This window comes from Artibeus jamaicensis, unplaced genomic scaffold (assembly GCF_021234435.1).
Source record: "Artibeus jamaicensis isolate MK-2021 breed Jamaican fruit bat unplaced genomic scaffold, CSHL_Jam_final scaffold_1964, whole genome shotgun sequence".
NCBI lineage: Eukaryota > Metazoa > Chordata > Mammalia > Chiroptera > Phyllostomidae > Artibeus > Artibeus jamaicensis.
The window spans coordinates 53,416,899-53,442,455 of NW_026522030.1; the positions used below are offsets into that span (position 1 = coordinate 53,416,899).

General features: G+C 36.6%; 1 protein-coding gene across 7 annotated transcripts in view; it reads right to left on the minus strand.

Moving 5' to 3' along the window:
• The window catches only part of BNC2 (basonuclin 2), a 426,491-nt gene that overhangs the window by 115,300 nt on the left and 285,634 nt on the right, over window positions 1–25,557 (minus strand). For all 7 annotated transcript variants that reach the window (XM_037132061.2, XM_037132060.2, XM_037132056.2 and 4 more), the window contains one exon: window positions 17,930–18,165. In XM_037132061.2, the coding sequence (XP_036987956.2) occupies window positions 17,930–18,165 (236 nt within the window). The remainder of the gene's footprint in view (window positions 1–17,929; window positions 18,166–25,557) is intronic.

A 25,557-nucleotide genomic window follows, 5' to 3' on the forward strand; every position in this document is an offset into this window, starting at 1 on the left:
AATCTGAATAGGAATAAAAATCTGCTTGTTTGCATTACATGGTACATCCACAATCTCATTCTTTCAATCTCAGGTTTATAAACTTAAAGCAAACATTACATTTTTCAACATTACTAATATTTGTAAATCATCTACTAAAAGAAGACTATTGAAACTAAATGGCAAACTGTTCAGAAATCTTACAAATGCAACAAGAAGAAAGGCAGTATAAATATTGCTAGAGTTAAAATGAATGTTTTATAGCTCTTCCTATAGCAGCTGGCAAAATTTTATGGAAGGGAATTTTATTAGAGAGTAACACAGTCTAAAAATCAAATTTTAAGACAGCCATTCTTATGAGTAATATAGAAGATTTCAATGTAACTATAAAAATATGTCTGACTTCAAAAATTTGTTTTTAAAGGCATCCAAATCTACATGATATAGATAAGCTTTGTGACCATGAAATAATTAATAATAACTATTATTATGAAAGTGCTTTTTAAAATGGTACTATGTTAAATAAATAATTATTACCTAAAGATAAACATTACACAATGCAAAGAACTCCAGCTGTGATATCAGAAGATCCAAATTTGATTATTTGGTTTTGGGCACTGTTAAGTTTTTTCTCTAGTATCAAGGGTAAGTTTTAGTTTTAATACCCTATAAAACAAAATTAATAAAACTTACTCTATTCAATAGGTTTCAATATTAAATGAATCAGTACATGTGAACTCCCTTTGTAAGCCTCAAGTGCTACAAACCCCAAGAGCCAATTAACAAGTTCTTGTTATCATCTAATAGCTAGCAAAAGCCATCCGCTCTGAGTTAGGGAAAGAATAATTCTTTCTCTTTATAAGATTATAGATGTCTTCCTGTTTTAGTGTGAATAAGAGAATCACACAAGAGAAATGCAGGAATGGGACATCTAACTATACAACCTAATTCTATCTGATCTGTACCCATGGTTGCAGAACCAGATTGCTTTAATGGTAGAAAATACATTAAAAAGTAAAAATAATAAAAATATACTTTAAAAAATCTACCTGTGTCTCTTTTCCTTCATTTTCCCTTCATTTATTCTTTCTTCCATAACTGACATTATATAAAATTGAAATATATTTTTTCATTTATTATACATAACAGTTTATGTACTCTAATCTTAATTTAAATGGTAACTTGTATATTGTTCTTCCAGAAGCAACTCATACACTAAGTTGCCTTTTCTACAAGTACCTGTCTTATTTTCTTTTGTACGTAAGTCATATGCCTTTAACAAAAATATTGGTCTTATTTACCTATAAAAAGAATAGGGAAACCATGGTGAAATTAATTTTCTATTCAACTAATAGGAAGCTGACTTTTATATATTTTCATAAATAATCTAGATATGATTTCCTCAAAAATATTCACAATTTGAAGAAATTAAACCCCAGATTACTAAGTGAATAGCAGGGAAGAAAAAGCAAAACTTGTATATGCTGGCTCTGAAAACTAAAGCCTAAAATGGCTTAAAAAGAAATGTTATCAACACATTTAAATTTTTAATCAAAGTTGATGTACTTATAAATATAAAAATAATCTAAAAAATACCTGTACATACAGAATTCTCAAAAGTCCTACACAGATGTTCAGTTCTGAGAAATAAAAGTAGAAAATCTAAACTTCAGACTTTTTTATAACAAAGTTGCCCATGTGTTTTTAAAAGATGAGATGAAATACTTCTTGTCATTTAATCTTCTTTGCAAGGTTGATGGTAAAGAAAGCACTGGGATGAGGCCATGAATTTTAAAGTAATAGGTTAAAAATAGTATTTCAAAGATGCTATCTCATTTCATATTAATGTTTCTGGACAGAGGAATAGAAATTGTTTAAAGAAGTTGCACAGATGTGTCCTATGTTCACTGCAAACGTAACTAGGTCCAAAACCTTACCTGTTCTCTAGAATCCCATATAACCAGCCTGGAATCAATCTCTTAACACCTTCTCTCTCTTACCTACCAAACAAGAGTCAGCAAGTGGCTTTATCGAACCTGTTGTTCACTCTTCTTGCCACTGCCCTAAAGACAGACAGGCTTATTTCTACCTGAACTACCTTGACAGCTTCCAAACTAGACAGCCTGTATCAGACCTCTTCCCCCCTCAGTTCTTCATAACACTATCAAATGAAGCTTCCTCAGGCATTAATCTGGTGGTCGATTATTTCAGTACTGGCCCGCAATTGCTCAGGCTTCCTCGTATGTATGTCCGGGAGTAATCATCTCCAAACCTGGCTCTGGGCTTTGCCATGTGACTTGCTTCAGGCAACAGGGTACCAGTAAATATGAAGCCGGCAGACACTTAAAGTGGTTGCACATTATTTGTGTTTGAGTAAGACTAGACTAACCTGTTCAATGATGAGTGGTACAATGCCTAGTTATCCATTGCCCTAACTGACAGCTAGTACCAGCTAATAGCCAGGTGTATAAATTAGGTCATCCTACACAAACCAGCCCACCTGCCATCCACCCCAGCTAAGTACCACCTCACTGAAGAACTTCCCAGTTGACCCATAAAGTTGTAAACAATATTAAAGTGGTGGTTGTTTTAAGCCACCAAGCATGGGATACTTTGTAAAGTAACAGTGGATAACTAACACACTCATCACTCACTTATAAAAAATCAAGTTCCATCGAAACAAAACTTTAAACCTGCCAATCAGTGCTTTTGCTCTTCTGGTTCCATCCATTCCAAGTTTCTAAAGCTCTACCAATGTGCCTCAACACTCTTCAGTTTCACTGACTTTGTTTAGGGCATTAAACACTGTAAAAGTACAAAATGCTGACTGAATTTTATAAAGGCCATCTAAAACACCCAATGTGAACTTCCTTGCTGTGAAGTTTGGCAATACTCTTTTCTGCAGAAGGTCTTAAAAGAAAATCATTAATAAGCTGATGTACATACATTTTTATTTTATCTGTGTGTTTCCAGCCCCACAAATTAAAACACAAAAACAAGGACTTTTGCTTTTTATTTATTTGTTTTCCTTTCTTATAATTATGACTTACAGAGCCTATCTGAAATGGAGAAAAATATTCCCCTTTCTTTCTGAGTCTTGTATTTAAGCTATGTCCACAGGAACCATAAGATTAAATAAAGCTTTGTTTATATCCCATAACTACCTCATAGAATTTTAACTCAAGCTAATACTCTAATTCAAATGAAAAGAGACAAATTTTCACATTTTTATTTTTTCCCCACAGATATATTCAGGAAAAAATGATAAAAAATTGGAAACATTTTCTTAGCCTTGTTCTAGACCAAATTATTATGAACAAAAACAGTTTTAATCTGATTATATTAGTTTTCTGTTTTATGGAATTAACTGTATGCTCCTCAAAGTTAGTTCAGTTATATATGGGGAAGTCCCTCTATTTAGCATATTATTTTTATTAAAAGTAAATACTATTTAAAATATGACACTTAACATATTAGCATCTATCAATCTCAATAACTTCTATCCAGCAGAAAAAATATTCCTGGCAAAGGTTCAGAGGTTCCATACTTAATTATTTAGGTTTTTCAACTACTCTAGATAGGGGAAGCTGTATATACCATTTATACATTTATTCTGTACAAAAATATGTTTTGATTCTGTGAATGTCATTTCAAAAAGAATACATGGCAGTGACTATCAGATCTAGCTTCACAATACATACTACAGGAATCTGATGTTATTCAATGTCTAAGTACACTGAGTTTCTCTTGCATCTTACTCAAAACCCTGTATTATCATTTGCAAAAACTTTACCAAGTATCCTTATATTTAACATCTGCATATTATTCTTTCACAAGTATTGTTGTAAAGTAAGTGGAATACAATAAAAGAACCGTGATTCCCTCAAGCCCTCCTCAGAATTATGTAATTTACTAAGTGAAACTGATTATAAGATGTACCTCTCAGAAAATAACAGAAAGAACACTGTAGAAATATAACACCTTACCATTGGCACCACATAACACTGTTGTTTAAATTCTACCATCCTGATTTTCAATTAATAAAAAATAACACACGAAGGGGAAGGTACACTTATCTTTCATGAAGAAATCCAATCCAGCGATTTTCACAAAAGCTGAACCTTGACTAAAATAAATGGCAACCGGACTCATAGCAAGACATATTTGACCTGTGGCATAGGCAAATCTAAAAAGTTTGGGAAATTTAAACTATCAAACACTTTCAGGTCTGGGAAACCACAACTTATACCCCGGATGCTGTTTGGGCCTTCAAAGCAATATGCTCCAGTGAATAAATCATACATGAAAACCCTATACTATAGCATTCTTTTTATAAAGTTCCTTTTAAAGAAGTATTCCCCCTTCCAAGGGTGTGCCCCTTTCAGGTCTCAGATACTTTTCCATATGGGAAATATAATGCAGTAAAGCTTCCTTCCATCTGGTGCCTTGAAAAACATTTACGAAGAGGTTTTACTGTACATCTTTGATAATCCTGATACTCCAGACATCTCTTTGTCAAACTGATTCCAAAATGTGAACTTCAGAAATCATAATTTATATTAACAGCCTGGATCCAGGTGTAAGGTAGGAGACAGAGAAAAGAGAGGACAAAGCCGATGGTGCTGTCAGACGGCCCTTCTTCTTCTGCTACCAAATCTGAGAATATATCACAAAGAAGAACCTACTAGCACCAGATTATCATCATTTTATACTACACACAGGTATTATTTATGAGGCAAATAGGCAATTAGATAAACTAAAACTCTATGTACTGAGAAGAAACTAACAAAGGGAATATAGACTAATTTCAAATCAGCTGTTATTTATTTTAATAAAAAATAATTATATTTGTATTTTATGTATTATAATTTAATATAAAATATCTAGATTTTAATTGATTTAATTACTCCCCAAGTGGCACTGGCAATAGTAATTCCACAGAGATTTTCTTGTTCTAAGTGAGTGACTTCATGGGTGGCTTTGCAAATGATCCTGATGGGGCTCAAAATGATCATATTTGTATTTTCATCAAAAGAAAATTTTCAAATAAGTTTTTATTAACTTATCAAAACATTTATGAGCTAATGTATTGGGAGAACACACCTCTTTACTACCTAACTTCTGTGATTAATAAGTAGGTGGGTTTTCTATAACAGACAGTAAAATCTCAATGATTCAAATTAAAATGAATGCTTTTAATTCAAAAAGTCAGGGCTGGGTTAAAAATTAATTTTGTTTAGTCAGCCATTTAATTGCAGAATTTGAATTAATAGTACAACCAAGACAGCTAGGGTATGTTTAGAATTCTTTAAAGCATTAACTTTTCAACTAAGTTACAAATATGTTCAAACAATCTATTTATATATAACTCATATATATATATAGAGTATATATATATTCAAACAATCTATTTATATATAACTAGTTATAGATTATTCTTATATATTAACTAGAAAATATACACTAATTATGTATGCTTTCCTTTATTGTACCTTGAGCCTCAATGTTCACTAAACCGGGAGCTATAACAGTGTCTCTCTCTCTCTCTAACACTTGAATATGGTAAAGCAGCCACTCAAGTAAATGTCTGATGAAAGAATACATTTTTCCTGAACCCTCAAAAAATACAATTTAAGGAAAATGTATCGCTTAATGAGATGTTAAAAACAGGATGGAGGATCAAATTTGAAATAAAGACTGTACATTAAATAATGAGAACATATTAAATTATAAATCTTAGGTTAATAATGTGTAATGTATAATTAATTTCTATTTACCACCTCTAACTTGGCTATAAACTTGCTGGATTTACCTTCTCAAAGTTTTTACCAAATGTCTCAATTCATTTCTTTTTATTTAAAGTTAATTGTCTTTTGTATAATACAAAAGACAATTTTCTTTCTATAGCTGATCCTCTTACCATACAACTATTCAACATGTTTTTATTTTGTAAATCAAAGATACAACCCAGAATGATGGGAAATTAATATGAAATTCTCAAACTTGCAGAAGAGGTTTATGAAAATAAATTTTTGCATATAAATTTTTATTCAGGATGATACCAGACTTTTATATAAGGGGAAAATGGGACTATATTGCTAGAAAGATTTCTGTATATATATTGAAAATAATAAAATTATTTAAACATTGTGTGCTTTAGACTTTTCATTAATACAGACTGATTTACTCATTAACTCAAATGCCAGTGTTTTCTTTTACCACATATGAAAACATGCATATTATTGCCAGGTACATGACTATATGGGTCTCTATAAAATTAAAACTGAGGGAAACATCTGACCCCCAAACACCAAAAATTATCTAAAACTCTGATTTAAAGTAAACCAAGTATTTCTCAAATCCTTAAAATAATTTTTATAAGTGGTTTTTCAACAGTTTTATTTTAGAAGGCTATCCTTAATCAGACACGAGTATAATTGACTACAAAAATGCATAAGCAAAGGAAGCTAATGGCCTTGCTTAATTAAAATATAAAAGCTCAGCATCTTAAATTCCATTTATGTAATTTTAAAGGAGGCTTCAGTAAGTCACTCTCTTGACAAGAGCATTCAGATTGCAGAGAAGGCTACAAAGGCCTTAATGACATTTACACCCCTAATAAGAGCTGTTCACACTTCATGGTTTTCCTTGTTATTGCTCAGGACAGACACTAGCACCTCATTGAAAGATCAGTGCTGCAAGGGAAAAAAGGTCCCTTGAGACATCTCAGACTTGAAGAAAAGCACTAAATCAGGTGATGCTACATAGATGACATGTTTGATTCTTAGGGATTCTTACTCATCCTATGACCATGGATTTGAGGCAGTTAACACATAGCCAATCAAAACCCTCCCCCACTCCCAGGCAAGCAGGCCATCCTCTTCTGCAGCAGTCCTATTGAAGGCTAGGGAGAACAGAAATAAACTTTCAGGTGCCCAATGTCTAGCAGGATCCAAATGTCTTGTACTGATCTCAGTTAATCTCCATTGATGTGTGGCTGAATGAATAAAACACTGACCTTTTCACCTAAGAAACCACACTTTGAATCCAGTGTGTAAAGTCACCAGAGGATCAATCGACAAAGGCACTTACAATTTTAAAGCAAAAAAGCACTGCAAAAAGGGAAAAGGAAAAAAGTTTGTTTTTTTTTTTACCATGATTTTGGCCACAGATTCAACCCAGTTTCCCTGGCTTAGCTATTATGAACTGGATCTCTGATTCGGAATTGAAAAGCTCCCAGCACTGCCTCTATGGATCTCAAAATCTGGCGCAAGCCCATGGCTACTGCAAGGCAGACATTCCCTCACATGTCAATATGTGGAAAAGCAATCCCTGCTGGTGATGGAATGATGGCTGACTCAATGGAACACACTCAGCATGAACTCTAATTCTGGCAGAGATGACAGGACACAGAGACAAGTAGCTCTTAATTACTCTTTCAAGAGGCATTTAAGTGTATTTTGTTATTAATTTCAAATTTGTAAACATTTCTGCATACTTTAAAAAGAAGCAAATAAATGAACCAATTTAAGATGCATCGGTTACCTAATTTTGTGTCTTATCAACACACCTTAAAATAAACAGGCTTAATATTAATGGGTACTCTAGAGACAAAAACCTATAGGATACTTTATAGTTTAAATGTCAATTTCTCTGAAGCCTGACCTAATCTAAAAACATAGCCAATGCTTTCAGTGGTCTGTGTTCCAAACATTCTCCTGTTTATTCCACTAAGGAATCTGAAGGGGGGAAAATGCCTGTTGTGCATCGTATTGCTTCAGAATTGTATCCCAGAGAGGATGCAGTGTGCACCAGTTTTCAAGTTACCACATTTACTCAACTGCTATTTTTAAAACCAAGAAAAGAAAAAAATAAGAGCAGAAAAAGCATATAAAATAAAAATAGAAAATACACTAACCACATTACTCATACTAACTAGAAAGCTGCCTTGGACACTGTTATTATGGCTTTGTTAAAGAGAAAATTACATGAGAAGGAAACCAGGTTAGAAAGCATTTCCTTACAGAGAGGACTTTCAGTTCTCAAAGTCTCTTAGAAATGTTTTCCTGGGGCTACACATGAAAAATACACAGTAACCTGAAGATAAGCTCTGCACCAAAAAAGCATACTCATTCTTTTATTTTGAGGTCCTATGTTTTATGGTCTATTGTAGCCACTGCAAGACATTTCACTATTGAAATGCAAACTATCAGTGCTCCAGCTATCCTCCAACCAACTCTACCTTGACTCAGAAAGAAAAAGACAGAGAGAGGAAGAGTACACAACAGGCCACTGAATTCAGCCTCCAACAAATGAAAACACTTCCTACGTGGCAACAAGACCTCACTTCTGTGGTAGGTTCCTAAAACAATTGTTCATCAAGTCCTGAGCTGGTGATCTGCCTTTTTAAGTTTGAAGTTTATTAGCAACAAATGCCAGGCCTGTGAACCAACAGAAGTCACGCCTCTAAGAAAGGAATGGTGATGCAAACATCAGGAGAATCGACATGGCCTTCTAATCAGCAGGCCCAGGACTGGCCTAACCACACTCACCAACACTGTTCACCTAACTGAAACACAACTCTTCCCCAGTAAATTTGTTCACACCTCTTCCCAACTCAGCATTCTTCTTGTTGGGAAAAAGGTTTGTTCTATCATTTCTTTTAAGTAACAACACCTTACTTCTTCCTTAAGAATCTCCTCTTTTAACAGGTCTTCCTACAGCAGTGATTTTCAACCTTTTTCATCTTATGGCACACATATCATAAGATGTGACACATCAAAAATGTTCTGTGACACATTAAAAAATATATTTTGACACAATCAAAATTCTGTGACACACCAAAATATACATATATTTTGAACAATGTGACCCCCCCAAAAAGGATAAGTTTGATTCATTCACACCAGATGTCTATCATTGTGTTTGCTATTGTACACTGGTTAAAAATCACTGTCCTAGAGAAATTTAATTTGGTTGTACTCATTTATATTCTACTAGCAAATGTACTGGCCTGCATTCCATTTTCCAACTGCTGCTGGAAATCTTTACTTCATATCATATATGAACCTATTAATATGGAGTCTTTATTTATGTTTGTCCCATCTGTATGGATTTAGCAAAAGCTTCCAGAAACCCTCACAGATTCTCATCTCACTTTGTACTTTTCACATCCCTTCATGATTTCACATACAAATATTTGAAATGTAGGTCACTCAAAAGAAACAGATGGTAGCTAGGCCTGGGTCTTGAGAGACTTCCATTCTTTGCTATAGTCATAACAGATTCTGTTCCTGCCCAAGTTCCTCTCATCTTCTACCCACCACTTCTGTCAAAGTGGGGGAAATAGGAGAAGAGGATACAGTGGCTCAAATATAATATATGGAGTATATGGACAAATAGAAAGTCACGAAGCTTTTGTTGCTGTAGAATCTTAAGGGTTGTGGTGAGCAGGGGACTAGAAAATTGCGGTACTTAAGGAATCAACATATACTGAGTTTGTCTATGAATTTAAAAAATTATTTCTCTTTATCCTAAAAAATCTGCCAAGAAGATATCAGCAGTAAAACGAAGCTCCTGCAAATACTATACTTTTTGCAAGGCTGGAGAGCTAATTAGTAGTGAAATTGAGGTCTAAACCCAAAGCTCAGGAGCATTTCACTTTAAGTTCAACAAGGAGTATGTTAGAGTGTTGCTCTGGAGATCACATGGTTTAATCAGTGCCATCACAGAGAATATCCATTTCAAGTAAATCTGAGCTGGTTTTTATCAAATGGCGAATGACCAGGGGGTTGTGGGCTCATTTCTGCTCCTTCTGGGAAATACAAAATCTTCTCTCTGTGTCCCATAGATACAAATCCTATTCTAGCAGTTACTGCATTCCATCCTTAAATTTGGTGAGCTATCTATTTCTACTTTGCAAGGGTAAAGGGAGGAATGTTTTTATTTTAACTCAGCAAAAAACATCAAGCTATGTCCTTGGATATAAGGTGTTTATTTTCATTGCTGTTCAAATAGTTACAGCTTTGGCAAGGGATTCAAAATCCCTGTATTCTACTTCCAGCTTTGACCCTGCCTGAGGCCTTCAGCCACTATAACTTAAAAACCGGGGATAACAGTCTCTGAAAATATCTGTCTAATAGGGAGGTTAGGAGGACTGCTGGGATAACATCTATAAAGCGGTCCAAGTACTCTGGAAAACAGACACTATAAACACAATACATTGCCCTGAATCATCTACCTTTTGTATATCCCTGACAAAGACAGGGGTATCTTAACTATTCATACCTGCTATCCTTCTCTTCTCAAAAAGATTCACATACTGTTGACAAGAAGAAGACATGATGCAAAGACTCCTTACATCATGGTGGTGATAATGCAATCTTTAGCTGGAGTCAAATAACTCCGCTCCTATGTCAGTGCTATGGTTACCTGTGCATTTTTATGGTTTTGATCATACACCTTGAATGATTTGTGTACAGTTGCTTTGTCCATTAGGGCAATGGGTTCCTGGGAGATCTTCTCTTGTGTACTCAGCACACAGTAATCAATAAAATTTGCTATTTTGAGGACTATCCCAGTCTGTTTTGGAATTTCTTAAAACTCTGTGAGGTCATAAAAAGTGTGCCTATTTTAACAAGTTTAACTTTATGCAATGGGGTGAAAGCTAAGATACTCTAATAATTCTAATAAATTCACCAAGTGGTCATTCATTCTGTGCCAGGTGCTTAGAAGAGTATTAGAAGAGTTATTGAAATAGAGAAATGCAAGGGTAATAAAATGACAGTCATATATGGAATGAGTCATAACTTAAATAATAACATACATGGATACTCACAATATAATATTGTATAATATTTATAAGGGTCCTGTGGGCTAGTTACTGCACTAAATGCTTTATAAATATCATCATTTCATTTCAAAATATCATTTCATTTCACATTTACAGATGAAGGAACTCAGATTCAAATATGTTAAATGATCTATTATAGTTATCAGAGCTATCAAAAGGTGAAACCAGAACTCATAAGCAAGCCTGTCCCATTCCAAAATCCAAACTTTTTGCCACTATATCTTCCTGCTGATTATTTTTAACCAAGCAGGTACTATATACATATGTGTTTATATACACATGTATACACATATGCACATATATATTATTTCTTAACAATTGAACAGTAGGTACCCTTTAGCCGGACTGGTTGGGAAGACACTCTGTTCTAAAAGTCAAGGTGAAATATAAAATATCCAGGACTGCTTTATATACACATGTCTAAAATGACCATATTGGCAATAGCCTATCATAGTGAATATCAACATCATGTTTTTCATCATCAGAATAAATGTTAATAGTTAACACTTATTGGATACTTAGCAACTGACACTAGTAAATGCTTTATGTGCATCATCTTATTTTATCTTCTCAATAAACCCATGAAGTACCTGCTTCACAGGTTATGGGAACAGAGGCTTAGGTAAATACAGACACAGGCCTATTTTCACAAATCTACTAAGAACTGGAGCCAAGATTCAAACCCATTAACTTGCCTTAACCACACTAATCTGCTGCTTTAAGCTTTCCTGGTCCAACTGTAAAAAAAAAAAAAAAAAGCAAAATTATGGCTATGTCTCCACACCTGTGTGGGGCCCTGACCGATGCTCATCCGCTATGCTGCACAGGTAGAGCTGGGAGCAGCTGCTCAGCCTGGCACTACGTGTCCTACCCTCCCTGAATCAGCTGGCTCCGTTTAGATACAAGCTCTGATCAGTGACATACATGATAGAAGTCACACATTCTACTTTCCAGGCTGGTCCATGGAAACCTCCCCGCAAGAGCCTCCACCCTCTCTCAGGGCTGCCACCTGGATGAAGAAGCTGAGGCTCCAGAGAATGTCAGAGGCCCTAAATGACCTCCCCTCAAATCAACTCTGGGAGGAAAGCCTTCACCAACCAGGAATGCTGATTGGTCTTGATGAGAGGGAGAAACAAACTCTTACTGTGTCAGGCCATTAGCATTTCAGGATTTACTGACTAAAACAACTAGCTTTTATTCTAATGATATTACCTAAAGCCTAACATGTATTTCCTATCTTTTTCTAAGCATTTGACATCTGCACAGAAAATTGTTTGACACCTAATATTTCCCTGCAGTAACTGGTTAGAATTAGCTTTATGCATAGATATAAGTGAAAAATACCAACTTCAGTAGGAGTTTACAACATGCTTTCAACTGCATGACTTCATACTTTGCCATTCAAAGCAAAGAGAGGTAGGAGAGGTTACCTCGATTTTAAAGATGAAGAAACTGTGGCTGAGAATAGTAAAATTTTCCATACTCACATAAATAATCAGTGGCAGTGCTGAGACTTCAGCCCAATCTTCTCACTTGATATCTAGTTCCCCATTTCCCATTCAATTTGATATCCTTTTATGGACCCAGAAAAGAGCTACTTCATTTCTGCCCCATACCCTGCACATGATATACCTGAAATCTTATTAATTAGGTTTAAAAAAAACCTTTTTGTTTTTACACTTAATTACAAAAGGCATGTATCCCTGGAAAGGTAAAGCAAAGAGCCAAAATGGCAGTGAAGCATTAATGATAAATATCAGATCTATAGAAAAAAATCTGGGCATGGAAATGAGAGCAAAGGTAACCTGAAACGAGATGGAATATCAAGAAATAGCTGAGAAAAAGAACATAAAAGGGGAACCGACTTAACATAATATTGTCTGTCCTTCATCAGGTAGTTATGATCCACCAAATGTAAGAGAGATCTTAACTTTGTCAGTTCAAGTTTCTCAGGCCTTCCCTGTTCCCCAAACCATACAGCTTTCATTCTACAAGATTCTTGTTATGGAGAGACAGTTTGGGAGTCTTAAAAACACAAAAAATTTTAAACCACCACCCAAACATTGGTGGAGTTAAGAGACCTTGTTCAAATCGTATTTCAAAACTTCCTCCCTCCTATTTAGTAAGCCCTATTATGTGCCAGTCTGGGCCCTGAGAAGTGGGCTGCAGTGATGAACAAGAGGTAAGTGGTTCTTATCCTCAGGAAGCTTACAGTGCATCATCACCTGTGCCAATTAACAGCTGTGTGATCACAGGAAAGTCACTTAACCTCTTTGAGCTTAAGCTACTTCAAATGTTAATTCACTGGGAATTCAAAAAGCTAACTAATGTATGTGAACTTGCTCCACAAGGGGCTGTTTAAATACAAGTGTTTGCTTAATATTGATGTTTTTCTACCACATGGATACCATAAAACACTAGCAAGGGGGTGTGGGAGCCTTAATTCTCTTCTCACTGCCCTCACCAGCCCAGGTGCACTCATAGAATTCAGTCTCTAGTAAGTCTGAAGAAAGACTAAGGGCCTTTTTGGACCAACTGAAGTTACTGAATATCCCATGAGTTCTGTGGTGAAACATCCAACAATAGCAGTTTTTTTTACCCATTCATGTAACAAATATTGACTGAGTACCCTGCCTTTTCAGTGTTCCCTAGTGAGGAAGCCTGGGTGTGGGAGGGACATTTTAACAGTTGATTTAATTGATTAATTTAAATTTGGATTAGAGCTTAAGGGAAAGAGTCCTCAGATACAGCCAATACTAGAAAAAAGCCTGCACTGGCAAAGCTGGACAGAAAAGGTCTCTGGGAAAACATGGGATTTTGGCTGATACCTGAAGGATAAGAAATTGCCCAGGCAGAAGAAAGTGTACACACAAACACACCAAGTTGAAGAAGAGCTGAGTGTGTTCAGAAACTGAAGACCTCTTATGAGGATGACATGAAAAGGCTATTAAGTAGGGAAGGCTGGTGGAAGTTCCTTACCTGCTCTCACCAATCACTTACTCCAGAACTTCCCAGAGCCTTTATTATGTTGATATTAGCAAGAGTCTCTAAGAGAAAGATCCAGAGAGTACTTGCTCCCAAGTCTAAATTCATATCTCTGGAAGACTATTGCCCAAGAATACTCTGGGACATGTTCTTCTAAAGTGCTGCTTGTTCTATTAGTTCTGATTGTTTCAAGACACAGGTGATTTGAAATATGCATCACTACTCATTCTCTCAAAAGGCTGCTGACACCTTAGCTAATTATGCAGAGCGTCTGATATGGTTCTGTGAATTCTGGCAGGACTCATTTGCAAAGGAGATTTCCAAAGATAAGCTGGTCTATGAGCCCAGGCAAGGCAGTTACATATTCGACTGAAAAGAGACTGTGAAAACATGACTTTTAAATGATTAATTCAACAATGATAATCACCTATATTTTTGTATCCTGGGTCAAAGACAGGAAAAAGGGGAAAAGAATAAGACACTGCTTTTATTTGTCATCAATAAATGTACCATGATATACATACTAGAAAAAAGAATTACTCTTTAGCAGCAGAAAAACCCTTATGCTCCTTTATATCTAGATTTTAGCATCTAATTGCATACTTCCTTTTGCTGTTATTTTGTGGAAAAATGCTTCAAATTGATCTTATTTTTTCCTATACTTTCTGAATGAATACTTTAATTGGTACACAGGAGAATACTGGACTGTTTACCTTTAAGATGTTCCTGGATTCTTAAATCATTTTAGTCCAACTATACTATATATTTTTACACCCAGCTGGCTACTTTATGAATTGCATAGATAATCACAAAGGTGAAAAATAATTTTTATCAAAACAGTACAGGGTTCTTGAAAGATACTGTTTGTGTTTTAAATGAATATATGGCATCAATATTATTCACCTTTTTCTTTAAATAACCATTTCACACATGCTTACAATGATACTTGAGAATGGCCTGATCCTCTTTGTGCCCGCCCACATCCAAAGCCAAAAACTCTAGAACAGGTAAGACATATGCAATCCTTCCACATTCAAAACTGTCTCTGAAACCAGAAGAAGCTGAATACACATAGGGATGTAGGTTTGGGCCCAGGGAAAGTTAAATTAATATCTTGGCTTCACCAGTTCAACTCCCCACACATCTTCATTTGCCCAGTAACACAATCTATAGCTGACTGCTAACCAAGTCAATATGTGGTAAGACTAATAGCCACCCTAACTTGACTTGATAATTATTCTCCTTTAACTGAAATAATATTCAATATACTGTTGTTGAGAGCAATAATGCTAAAATTGATGCCTTGAGGGCTACAAGAGAATTGAGTTTTAGCCAGATAAAATGTCTTATACACTAATAGTGCACTATAGGGTTCCACAACCTTTGGATACACATTTTTATTGTCTACTTGTGCGAAATGTTACATATAATTATTACCAAGGTTATTTGTGCATACTTTATCATTACTATATATAAGTTTTAAAATATTGGTCAATAAGCAAATAACACTGCTTTAGAGGAAAGAGGTTTATTTGTGTAATCTAGCTCTTATTTTTGGGGGGGTTGTTTTATTATTTTTCAAATGAGCATTTTCTCACCACACAAGTGATAACAGTCTTGTGTCCTTCAACTTCTTGTTTTTTTTGAAACCAAGAACTATTTTGTCCAAGGAACAAGTATATGAAAAATGCTGAATAACTAAAAGCATCATTTAAATAAAACCTATATCACATCAATTCTATCAATAAACACGAAAAAAATTAAACCTAGTGTTCCAACCTTAGAGGAAAATTGACATTTTTCTCAAAATGTCAATTTACACTCTGAATGGAGAAGTTATATTAAATTTAAAACTGTCAAACATATGCATATTAATGAAAATTAATCATAACTTAAGTATAACAATAAATGACCATACTCTTTATATGCAATATTTCACCCCAAAAATAAGAAACTTTACAAATAGTGATTTTGCTGAATTTTTCTCTCATATTAATTTCTCTTGCAATTTTGTATCTATGGAGTATTCTTCTATGCTTACCTTAGAGCTATGTTGAAATTTGGGGAGGAAATTAGCATCAATGCAATAATTTCAAGTGAAACAAAAAAACAGGCACCGGTCAAGGCAGAACACTAGGACCATACCAGAGAACACCCAGAAGGTTCTGCATTTGCTAACAACAGAGTGCTGCAGCGAACTGGTTTGTTAAGATGGCAAACAATCACGGTCATGCAAATATCTACTTGTTTGGACAGAAAGACACCATGCATATGCTCCACATATCTTAGGCAAAAATACACACATAGAACTAAAATGCAGCATTGATGATAACACTAATACGCACCAAAGTGAAGCCAATGAAGACAATACCAGATTGGGGCAAAATACTTCAAGTTTTAAATACAGGAAAAATGCTTAGCCAAGCTAACAGTTCCATTAAATACCTGCAAGAGGTTTGTTCTTTCATGTAGGATAAAATCCATCCAAAATGGACATTAATAACCATAGTGTGGAAACATCTGAAGAAAGATGTGGCACGGATATGTCTTGAGGCCAGTATAATCAGGGATTGTTAAACTGGCTCTATGCTTTGCTTTTCCTGGCCCCTTCCTCCTGGACCGCATGCCCCTTTAGGTCCCCTGACCACCCACCCCACTGAAGTGGACTTAACTTGCCACTCACCCCACTGAAATGTCCCCAAAATGAGGTAAATGAGAGAATGCTTGTGAAAGTCTTCCAAAACATAACATGTAATGTATAGTTATTCCTATCATCATCTTCAGAAGACCAAATTTTCTGTGCTTTGCAAGCTGACATCTCACTAAACTAAGACATAACTCTCTGCTAACTATAGCAGTCATGGGAGCAGAAAGGTTATTCCATCTCCCCTCTTTCTCTATGTTCACTCATCAACCCTCCTTGCTCTCCTTCCCTGGTTAACACCTCGAGGTATCACACAGGAGAATGACCGGAATGTGTGTGTTTGAATGACAGGTGAAAGTGAGGGAAGTCTTGAGGCGCCCCACTCATCACATACCAAGCTGGCAGCCAAGGCCTTGCACACAACACAAGGTAACTCAGGAAATAAACAGGCTGGCAGAGTTAAAAAAAAAAAAAAACAATGTTTTTGAAGGGGTCAATTCTCCTGGTATTATCCCCATAGGAAATTTCAAAAATCACTTCAGAGTCTACCTTTTCCAACTGTGATCTCCTTTGGCAGGAGGGAGTACTTCTTCATCATCCACTGTAGTCTTTTTGGATCCTGGGGTCTCCCAACATGCTGTTTTCAACATTTACCCTTCAAGGGTCGTAGGAAGACAGATGGCCATAAAAACATTTCAGAGGCAAAGTACACAATGCAAAACCACTCATAACGTACTGCAAATTACGATGAAACAGGCAAGCAGGTTGAGGGGGAAGGGAGTGGAGGCTGCAGGCCTCCCGGAAAGTTTTCAGACCCCTATCAGATTGGAAGTGCCACTGACACCAAGAAGGGTGTCAGGCTGGAAGAACAGGTGCTATGAAGGCCAAATCTATAACCATATCTGTGTGTTTTGGAGTGTGATGGTTGATTGATTATAAAAGCAGGGAATTTATAGAGGCTACAGTTCTCCCTTGGATTTGGATGAAGAAGAAATAATTAGTTAGGGTACAGAGACAACCAAAAAAACTCCAAACTTACAAATTAAGGGTAAGAACAAGCCAGACTAAACCCAGATGAAGAGTAATCTCAGATTTCCACGTACTCATCACCCACCTCAAAGAGCTCTCCTATTTAGTAGGGCTACAACAAGACTTGCCAGAGAAGTCAGGAAGCTCATGTTGCAGGGAAGACAGAGTTGGATTCAAAATGATGCAAAGTGACACTAGGCAACAGGCCACTTGTTCTTTCCTAACATACACCACTGAAGCCTGATGCCGACTTATTGGGAACATCACTCCTTCTTTCCAATCAATCCCCTGATAAGCCTGCCAAGAGGACCGTTTTAACCAGAAGAGGATGTGCATGCCTGGGACTGCAAGGGACAGGAAGGAGATCAGGTTTGCCACGGACTCTCACCAACCCCACCTAGAGCTGGCCACAGACATCAGCTTCAACGTCCTCCCCCTACCTGAAGGATGTACCCCCGAACATAGTCCCGCAGAGTCCAGCCCAGGCCGTGCAGGATGTGTAGCACCTCCTCTTGCTTCAGGACACTGAAGAGACGGTCCAGCAGGATCTTTAGCCGCACGGGCACCGCTTGTGTCCCATAGAGCATCAGGCTGCTGATGTCAAACACTACGTTGGACTGCACAATCTCCACTTGCGTAGGGTGGTACAGGTGCTGGGTGCTGAGCTTGTCCAAGGCTGTGGTGGTTCCGCAGGTAGACAGGAATAAAGAGGCAAAGAGAGAAGACAGAAACAGACAAAGCAGAAACTAGTTACTGGAAGTTATCAGGACTCCATTTCTTAGGATGCATGACAATCACACACTGCATGTTTAAGCAACAGTTTGCAATGTAAATAATCCTCTTCCCACCTCCTCCCTGTTTTGTTTATACACTGCAGACTGCAGAGGACAGCAAGCGAATACAAAACACATTCAACTTTCAGAAAGAGAGCCACTAAGGATGTTTCTAAATGACTATGGCTGACTCTAAAAACTAGACTAATTAATTTGCTAATTGAACTATGGTTCACCCCAAGTTACCATGGAATCCTCTCTCTCCCCACCAAAGAAAAAGCAAACAATTCCTGCTTCATGCACCAAGAATAGGCTCAACCAGTATCACTTTTTAAAAGTAAGATTCGCCATTTATAAAACCTGAATGGTTTGAAGTAAAGAATGTTCTTTAGACTACAGCAGCCTAAAAAACCTAATTTAAAATGAATAAGGAAAGCTAACATCTGTGCGGAAGGCTTTCAGGTTAAATTAGCAAAGGGGGATTACCGCAAGACTTAATTGTCCCAATTTTACCCCTTACTGTTCACCTGTTAGATTCAGTTTAGTGTTCATGTTCTGTAAAAGTTATCCAGGAGCTCTGGCTAGTGTGACTCAGTGGACTGAGTGCTGACGAACCAAAGGGTCAATGGTTCGATTCCCAATCAGGGCACAGGCCTGGGTTGCAGGCCAGGTCCCTGGTTGAGGGCACGCAAGAGGCAACCACACATTGATGTTTCTCTCCCTCCCTTCCCCTCTGTCAATAAATAAGCTCTTTTAAAAAATTTAAAAAGTTATGCAGTTAAAAAAAATAAATTCAAGTCATAATTTAGCCATCTTTTAAACAACTCTGACCAGAGTGTAGTGTCAGATGAAAATGGGGATGGGGAACATGAGTACAATCAAAGTTTGAGAATTTCTGTTTCTGCTGTACTATCTCAATACAAAAAAAAAACAACAACTGAGGATGACCATTTTCAAAGTAAATACTTTTAATAAAACTAGTATTTCAAAATTAGGCCTTTTCCTCTCCTCCTATGGGAAAAAGTATCTTCCCTAGAGTTTAAAGCCAAGATAAGATCATACCTTCTAATCCCCATCCTTATCTGAGTTACTGGGAACCGCACTGAAGATAATATAATTACATTTTCCCTCAGTTTCTCTAAAGTGAACAATTAAGATAACATTGTCTCATCTACTGGGCTCCAAGAGGTGCTGCAAAGATAACGAGATAATGAATGAGAGGTGCTTTGAACTCCTTAAGAGAACACAAAAGTAAGAAGAGATTAACTGTTGGAATTAAACACCTATGACCTTCTAGAGATTAGAACAGATAAACACCTAAACCTGAAAGCAGGCCATCTAATCTCAGGAGTGAGGAGAGTGGCACATCCAGCATCAAACCCTAACTATACCTGAGACTACAGGACTCCAAAGATTCTACAAGTTCCAAATCACTGCCTGGCCTTTCTCACCCACTCTCACTACCACCTTAGTCTATAATAGTATGTACTGTACATGTGTACTCTGAGCAACTCTTATTTCAATATGCCAGCATTTCTGCATATTAATGCATGTATTAAAAATGCATACACACACGGTTTTTAGTATTTCAAATGTATTTTTTCAGAGCTCCTCCTCCACTCTCACTTCCTACTGACTTGTGGTCACTAGAGAGTTCATGTACTCTTGATAAATTGCTTTCTTACATCCATAGTGTAAAGGGCCTTATCATTTACCCGCTGGCTTCATTCAACACATTTACTCCCAGGAATACTTTGTCAAAGAGTTCGGGTTTTCTCATACTTCATTTCTTGCAGCTGATTTGTCTGATCTTTCCTATTCTAGTGGTTAAGTCAACTTTGAATAAATAGCCTTAAAAATTAATTTAACGTTTGGGAAAGATAAGGGATTCACAAGCCTAGGGACTGAAGCCTTCTCTCTCTCCACAGGGCATTTAGACTGCAAAAAAGCAAAAATGCAGGAAAGAGGTATTATTATCCCTGCTCTTCTTCAAGTACAGCTTAACTACTCAGCCTTCTGACGAGTAGCTGCTCTGCTTATAAAATCCAGTGACCAGGTCAGGAAAAATCTGCTCCTCCCTAATTCTCTTCTCCGAACCACTTGGCCCAGCTCAATTGCTTCTTCACAAAAGACGCTGCTAATACTACAACAAATATGAAATTGAGAGGGTTCAGGAGGGGAAATAAAATGATACCAAATCCTGATTTTTGTCCATGTGTTTGGATCTTGTGCCTATGCATTAAGTACATACAGGTTTGTGTACTATGTGTTCAAGGGCTAGGTGGAAAGCTGTCGTATCACTCCTTAAAAAGAGCCGGCAGTTTTATGAGATAAAGAAGACAAAACCGTTGGGGGTATGTACAGAAGTACAGAGAAATTGTTCAGAGAACTGAAAGAGCACAGGTAGAGTAAGTATGGCAAAAACACCCCCCTAGATATGTTTTGAAGAACATCAGAGAGTAAGAGTATTATAAGTGTATAAGAGTATTATTACTGACCCTTCTTCCTAAGTATGCCATATGTCAAGATGTAGAAATTCTGTTATAAGCCACAAAAATAAAGAGCATAGGTCAAACAACTTTTTCTATAAAGACCAGATAGTTAATATTTTTACTTCTTGTGGCCCATATGTTCTCTTTCACAACCAATCACCTCTGCTGTTATAAATGCAGGTGAGAGTAAAAGTAATGCACATGTCTGTGTTCCAATAAAACTTTATACAAACAGGCACTGAGCCACATTGGGCTGATATAGAGGATGAAAGGCTGGACTGGATATGTTTTAAAAATTCAATAGTAGAAGAGGAAAAAGTCCTAAGAGTGTGATTAAGCAGCAATTACCTAGATGAGCCATAGACAAAGGATTGAAATATATTTAACTGCCCAGCTTGCCAATGTCAACTGTAAATTTCAGCATAAACATATCATTGAACATGATGATCTGTCAATTTTGTGACTATATCAAAATTTTCTGCTGTATAATTGCCAGACCATACTGAGTCACCAAGTTGTCAACAATTTTTAGGGATGTCTCCTCAAGGAGCTAAATGTTAAGTGATGACTTTTTTTTAAGTGTCATTAACATAGATAAACTGAGAACTGGACTTCTGCCTAATGTCATGTTCTTCCCATGTCTGAATCTGGATATTAGTAGGGTTGGGAATGTGAGTTGGGTATTGGGATGCAGGAAAGTTAGAGCAAGAACTCTTTCAGTGGTATGGAGTAAAAAAGGTAGTCACCTGCTTTTAAACTTTATGGGCCTAACTACCTGCTAAATTGTTCTATAACAATGGCACTGCTAAAATTCCACGTTCAAATGAAACTTTAACCCAAAATTGGCTAAAAAACATAAAGTGAAGCTATTCTTGGGGAAGCTAGAGTGAGCATGGATTAGAGAACTTGCAGTCATTTGTTATTCTGTTCTTTTCTTCAACCTCTGTAACTCTCAGTTGGAATCCTAGAGTTCCCAGAAGCCCAGTTTGAAAACATACTTTTCTACACAATAAAATGGAATCAGTTGTTTTGCCTGCTTTGCCTCTACTCCCTTTCATTCTAAGTAACAGAAACTGGATTTCCTTTTGGGGAACCATTCTTTTCCTGTTTTATTAAACAGAGTATTCCTTAAGCCAGGCCTGGAAAACCAGTATATCCCAGTCCCTAGAAAATAACCCTTAAGTGCTAAATGTCAGGCATCATTCTAGGGTGTTACAATGATCTTGTTTTATTCTTTAAAAAAAACTAAAAACAAACATTATTACTATTATTGCCTATTTGGAATCACAGACTCAATGAGATTAAGTAACCAGCCTAAGGTCACTTACTTATTTCTCCCAAGAAAATTCTGTTTCTACCACATGTTCAGATAAACAATCAATAAGCAACTCTGGGCACTTGAAAGTCTTCATCATGTTAGAAGTCCCTAATTCCCAGTAATCTGGGCTTCTTGCCCATCACTCTGCTGAAGCAAGCATTTCAAAGGTCACCAACACCTGCTTTACTATGAAATCCAAAAGCTTTTTTCCTTCATTATTTTCCATGATCTCTCCATAGCAGCTGACCTTATTGATCACCACTCCTCCTAAATGCTCTTCTCCTTCACTCATGCATACATTCATTTATTCACCAGCACTTAACTTATCACCAAGGTAGGTGTTGCATGTAGATGCAAAAGTAATTTATGTTGTGGCCTCCACCTTCAAAGGTAGACAGATGCAAGCAATATAAATGCTATAAAAGAGATGTGATAAAGTACCACAGGACATAGAAGAGAGAGCAAGTCTGCCGGGAAGTTAGAGTCTTATAAGATAACTAGGAATTTACAAGCAAGAAAGGAAGAGCTAAGATAAGATCAAGTTCTTAAACATTATGTTCATCAGAATCAGTTGGAGGGCTTGTTAAAACACAGATTGCTGGGCTACTTCCCCAGAATTTCTGATTCACTGGGTCTGGCATGGGGACCAAGGATATGCATTTCTAACAAATCTCCATAGGATGCTGATGCTGCTTGGCCAGGGACAGTATTTTAAGAACCTTTGTGTGTGTTTAAGAGAACTGGTATCCAAAGATTGTGTAACTCAAGGAAAAACAGAGATAAGTATAAAAAGTCAGATGAGCAGACTATAAGGAAACCATACAGAAAGCCAAACCTGTAGAAAGCTTACAATTTTACTTCTTAATAGGATATAGAAAATATCAAACATTTTATAAGATGAAATAATTCACACTTTTAGATACAAAACTCTGACATGTGTCCGTAAGTTTAATTAAAGCAATGGTTGTCAGCCTGGGGAGTGTGGCACATGCTCAGCAGTGACAGCCACACCCCCTAAAGGAGAAGAGCCCAGGTCAGGCTTATGTTGGAAAATCATCACAGGTGATTCTGATAGAAGCCATTCACACGCCACACTGAAAATCACAGAGAGAGAGTTGGGGCAGGGATGGCCTGGAGTCAAGGGAACAGAGTGGGAAAATTTTGCAATACATCACTGAAAGATGGCTTAATTCACTGGACTTCAAACTACTGTATGTGTAAACCTGGGGTATGTGAAGGCCTTCCAAAAGGTATGAAGAAATAGGATCTCAATTTCCAGTTCCTACAATCCCATATTTATTCTTTCCTAAAATTGATCCAGGAACAGGACTGCATGTCCACGTAGGTAACCCATTCACACTTCTCCTTTGAAAATAGTACCTTGCCTTCTTTACAAAATAAAGGTACAGTCTGACCTGACTTAGAGGATGCACTCATTGGCCCAGGGTGTAAAACACTCCTGGGTGCCAAAATTATTCATGGTTTTAATTGCTGCATGAAAGCCTCCTTTAATGATCAATAAAAGCGCCAAGAATCTGCAAAAGGACACTTTTTTCTAGACTACACATACACACAATTGAAGAGTACCTAGAACCTGAGATTTGGACCTATGTTGGAGTGTTCCGAATTCAAATCAAATGTAAAATGGGGCAGTGATAATGCACTCACCCTCTAATGCATTCCTGTCTATTTTAATAATGTATTGCTCTTCACTAAATATACTGTGATAGCAAAGCAAAAATGTCCAATACTGAAAATGGCTCTTCCGACCCTGGCCCCACATACTCTGAGGTAATCCATTCTTTTCAAGTATTCCTAACACCTCTCCCTAGGTGGTGTCATCACTAGGGAAGAAAAGCCCCAAGTGCATGTATGTGATGCCTACTCTCTTAAATTCAGTTTGAATATCTTCCTGTACCTACAAAATCTGTAGGATATACTAGATACAATCAGTAAATATCACTTGATAAGGTAGTTACAACCCATTTAATCAAAAGATATAAAAATATTTATTTTAATTATAACTCATTTTCATCTTATAAAATTTTCCACGTCCTACTAATAAAACTAAAATTAAAATAAATTATGATTCAAATCACTTAATCTTTAGCAGAATCTTTCATTAAATACATAAAAAAATTTGACCAGGAGATCCAGCAAAATTAATAAATGTTTTTGTATACGACCTTTATCTAATTTGTTCCTAAAGTCCAACAACAGAGTGTGATACACAAATGGAACCACATTATCAAAGTACTAACATGATCTAACATACTCCTCATTTCATAAAAAAACCTATTTAAGTTATATATTATAGTATATCATTATTTATTAAGTAGCAAGAAGTAACACTTCTATTGTAAACCAAGTAAATTAATTTTATTAGCTCCACATTTTATTCTGGACTGTTTTAGTAATCTATGAAACATACTCCATAACTTAATGGTTTTTATTATTCCTCTCAAAATATATATTAATACATTTATTTGAATTGCACTGTGATTTTATTTTTACCCAATTAAAAATAAGTCAGATTTGGCAGTTTGATCTGATCATAAACCCTGGTAGAAATTTTCATCAACTAAAATAGTTAAGTCTGCAGTGACAACTAAATGAATAATGACTTAAAGCAACAATTTAAAGTTCCCAATGTTTAAAAAGTGCTTGTTGTCCTGCATGCACATTAAGGACAATTTCTAGAGACCAACTCCAAAGGTTGTTCAAATCACAGCTGTGCCACCTACTAGCTGTATGACCTTTGAGAGTTACTTAGCATATAAAAATGTTAGGATGGTTCATTTTAAAAATTCTTTTAGAGGCAGGCAAGCCAACAGCTTGAAGAACCCTACCTTAATTTCAAGGAGACAAGAAAGGAGAATACAGAATCAAGACCAAGCTAAGAGGTACGGGAGAAAAACAGATGCTTGGAGTGTAGGTGAGGCAGGGTTACAGGATAAATTTGAGAGATTGAAGGGGAAATCAACTAAAATGCAGGGGAAACATTAGGATTCCAAAGGAGCTGTCTCTCCAGCTACCTGGCTGGATAATCTGCCTGTAGGAATCCAACCTCTGCACCCCACAAGGTGATCCCTACCTTATAAATTGATCCCTTCTAAGAGCTAAGCGTCTCAACAAATCATGGCACTCACGTGTGCTAATCAAGTACGTCTCACCCACGCGTTGCCTATTTAATAACAAGAGTTTGATAGCCACCCTATCCGAAACATAATCAGTTAAGATGTTTTTTTAAAATTTTATTTCAATTGTTGTTCAAGTACAGTTTTTCTATCTTTTACTCCTAGCCCAGCCCACCCACCCATCCCTCCCCACCTCCCTCCTATTATTTATTTCACCCACCCTAGTTTTTGTCCATGTGTCCTTTATACTTGTTCCTATAAACCCTTCTCCTTTCCCCCTGGAATTCCCTCCTCTCTCCCCTTTGGTCACTGTCAGCCTGTTCTCTATTTCAGTGTCTTTGGTTACAT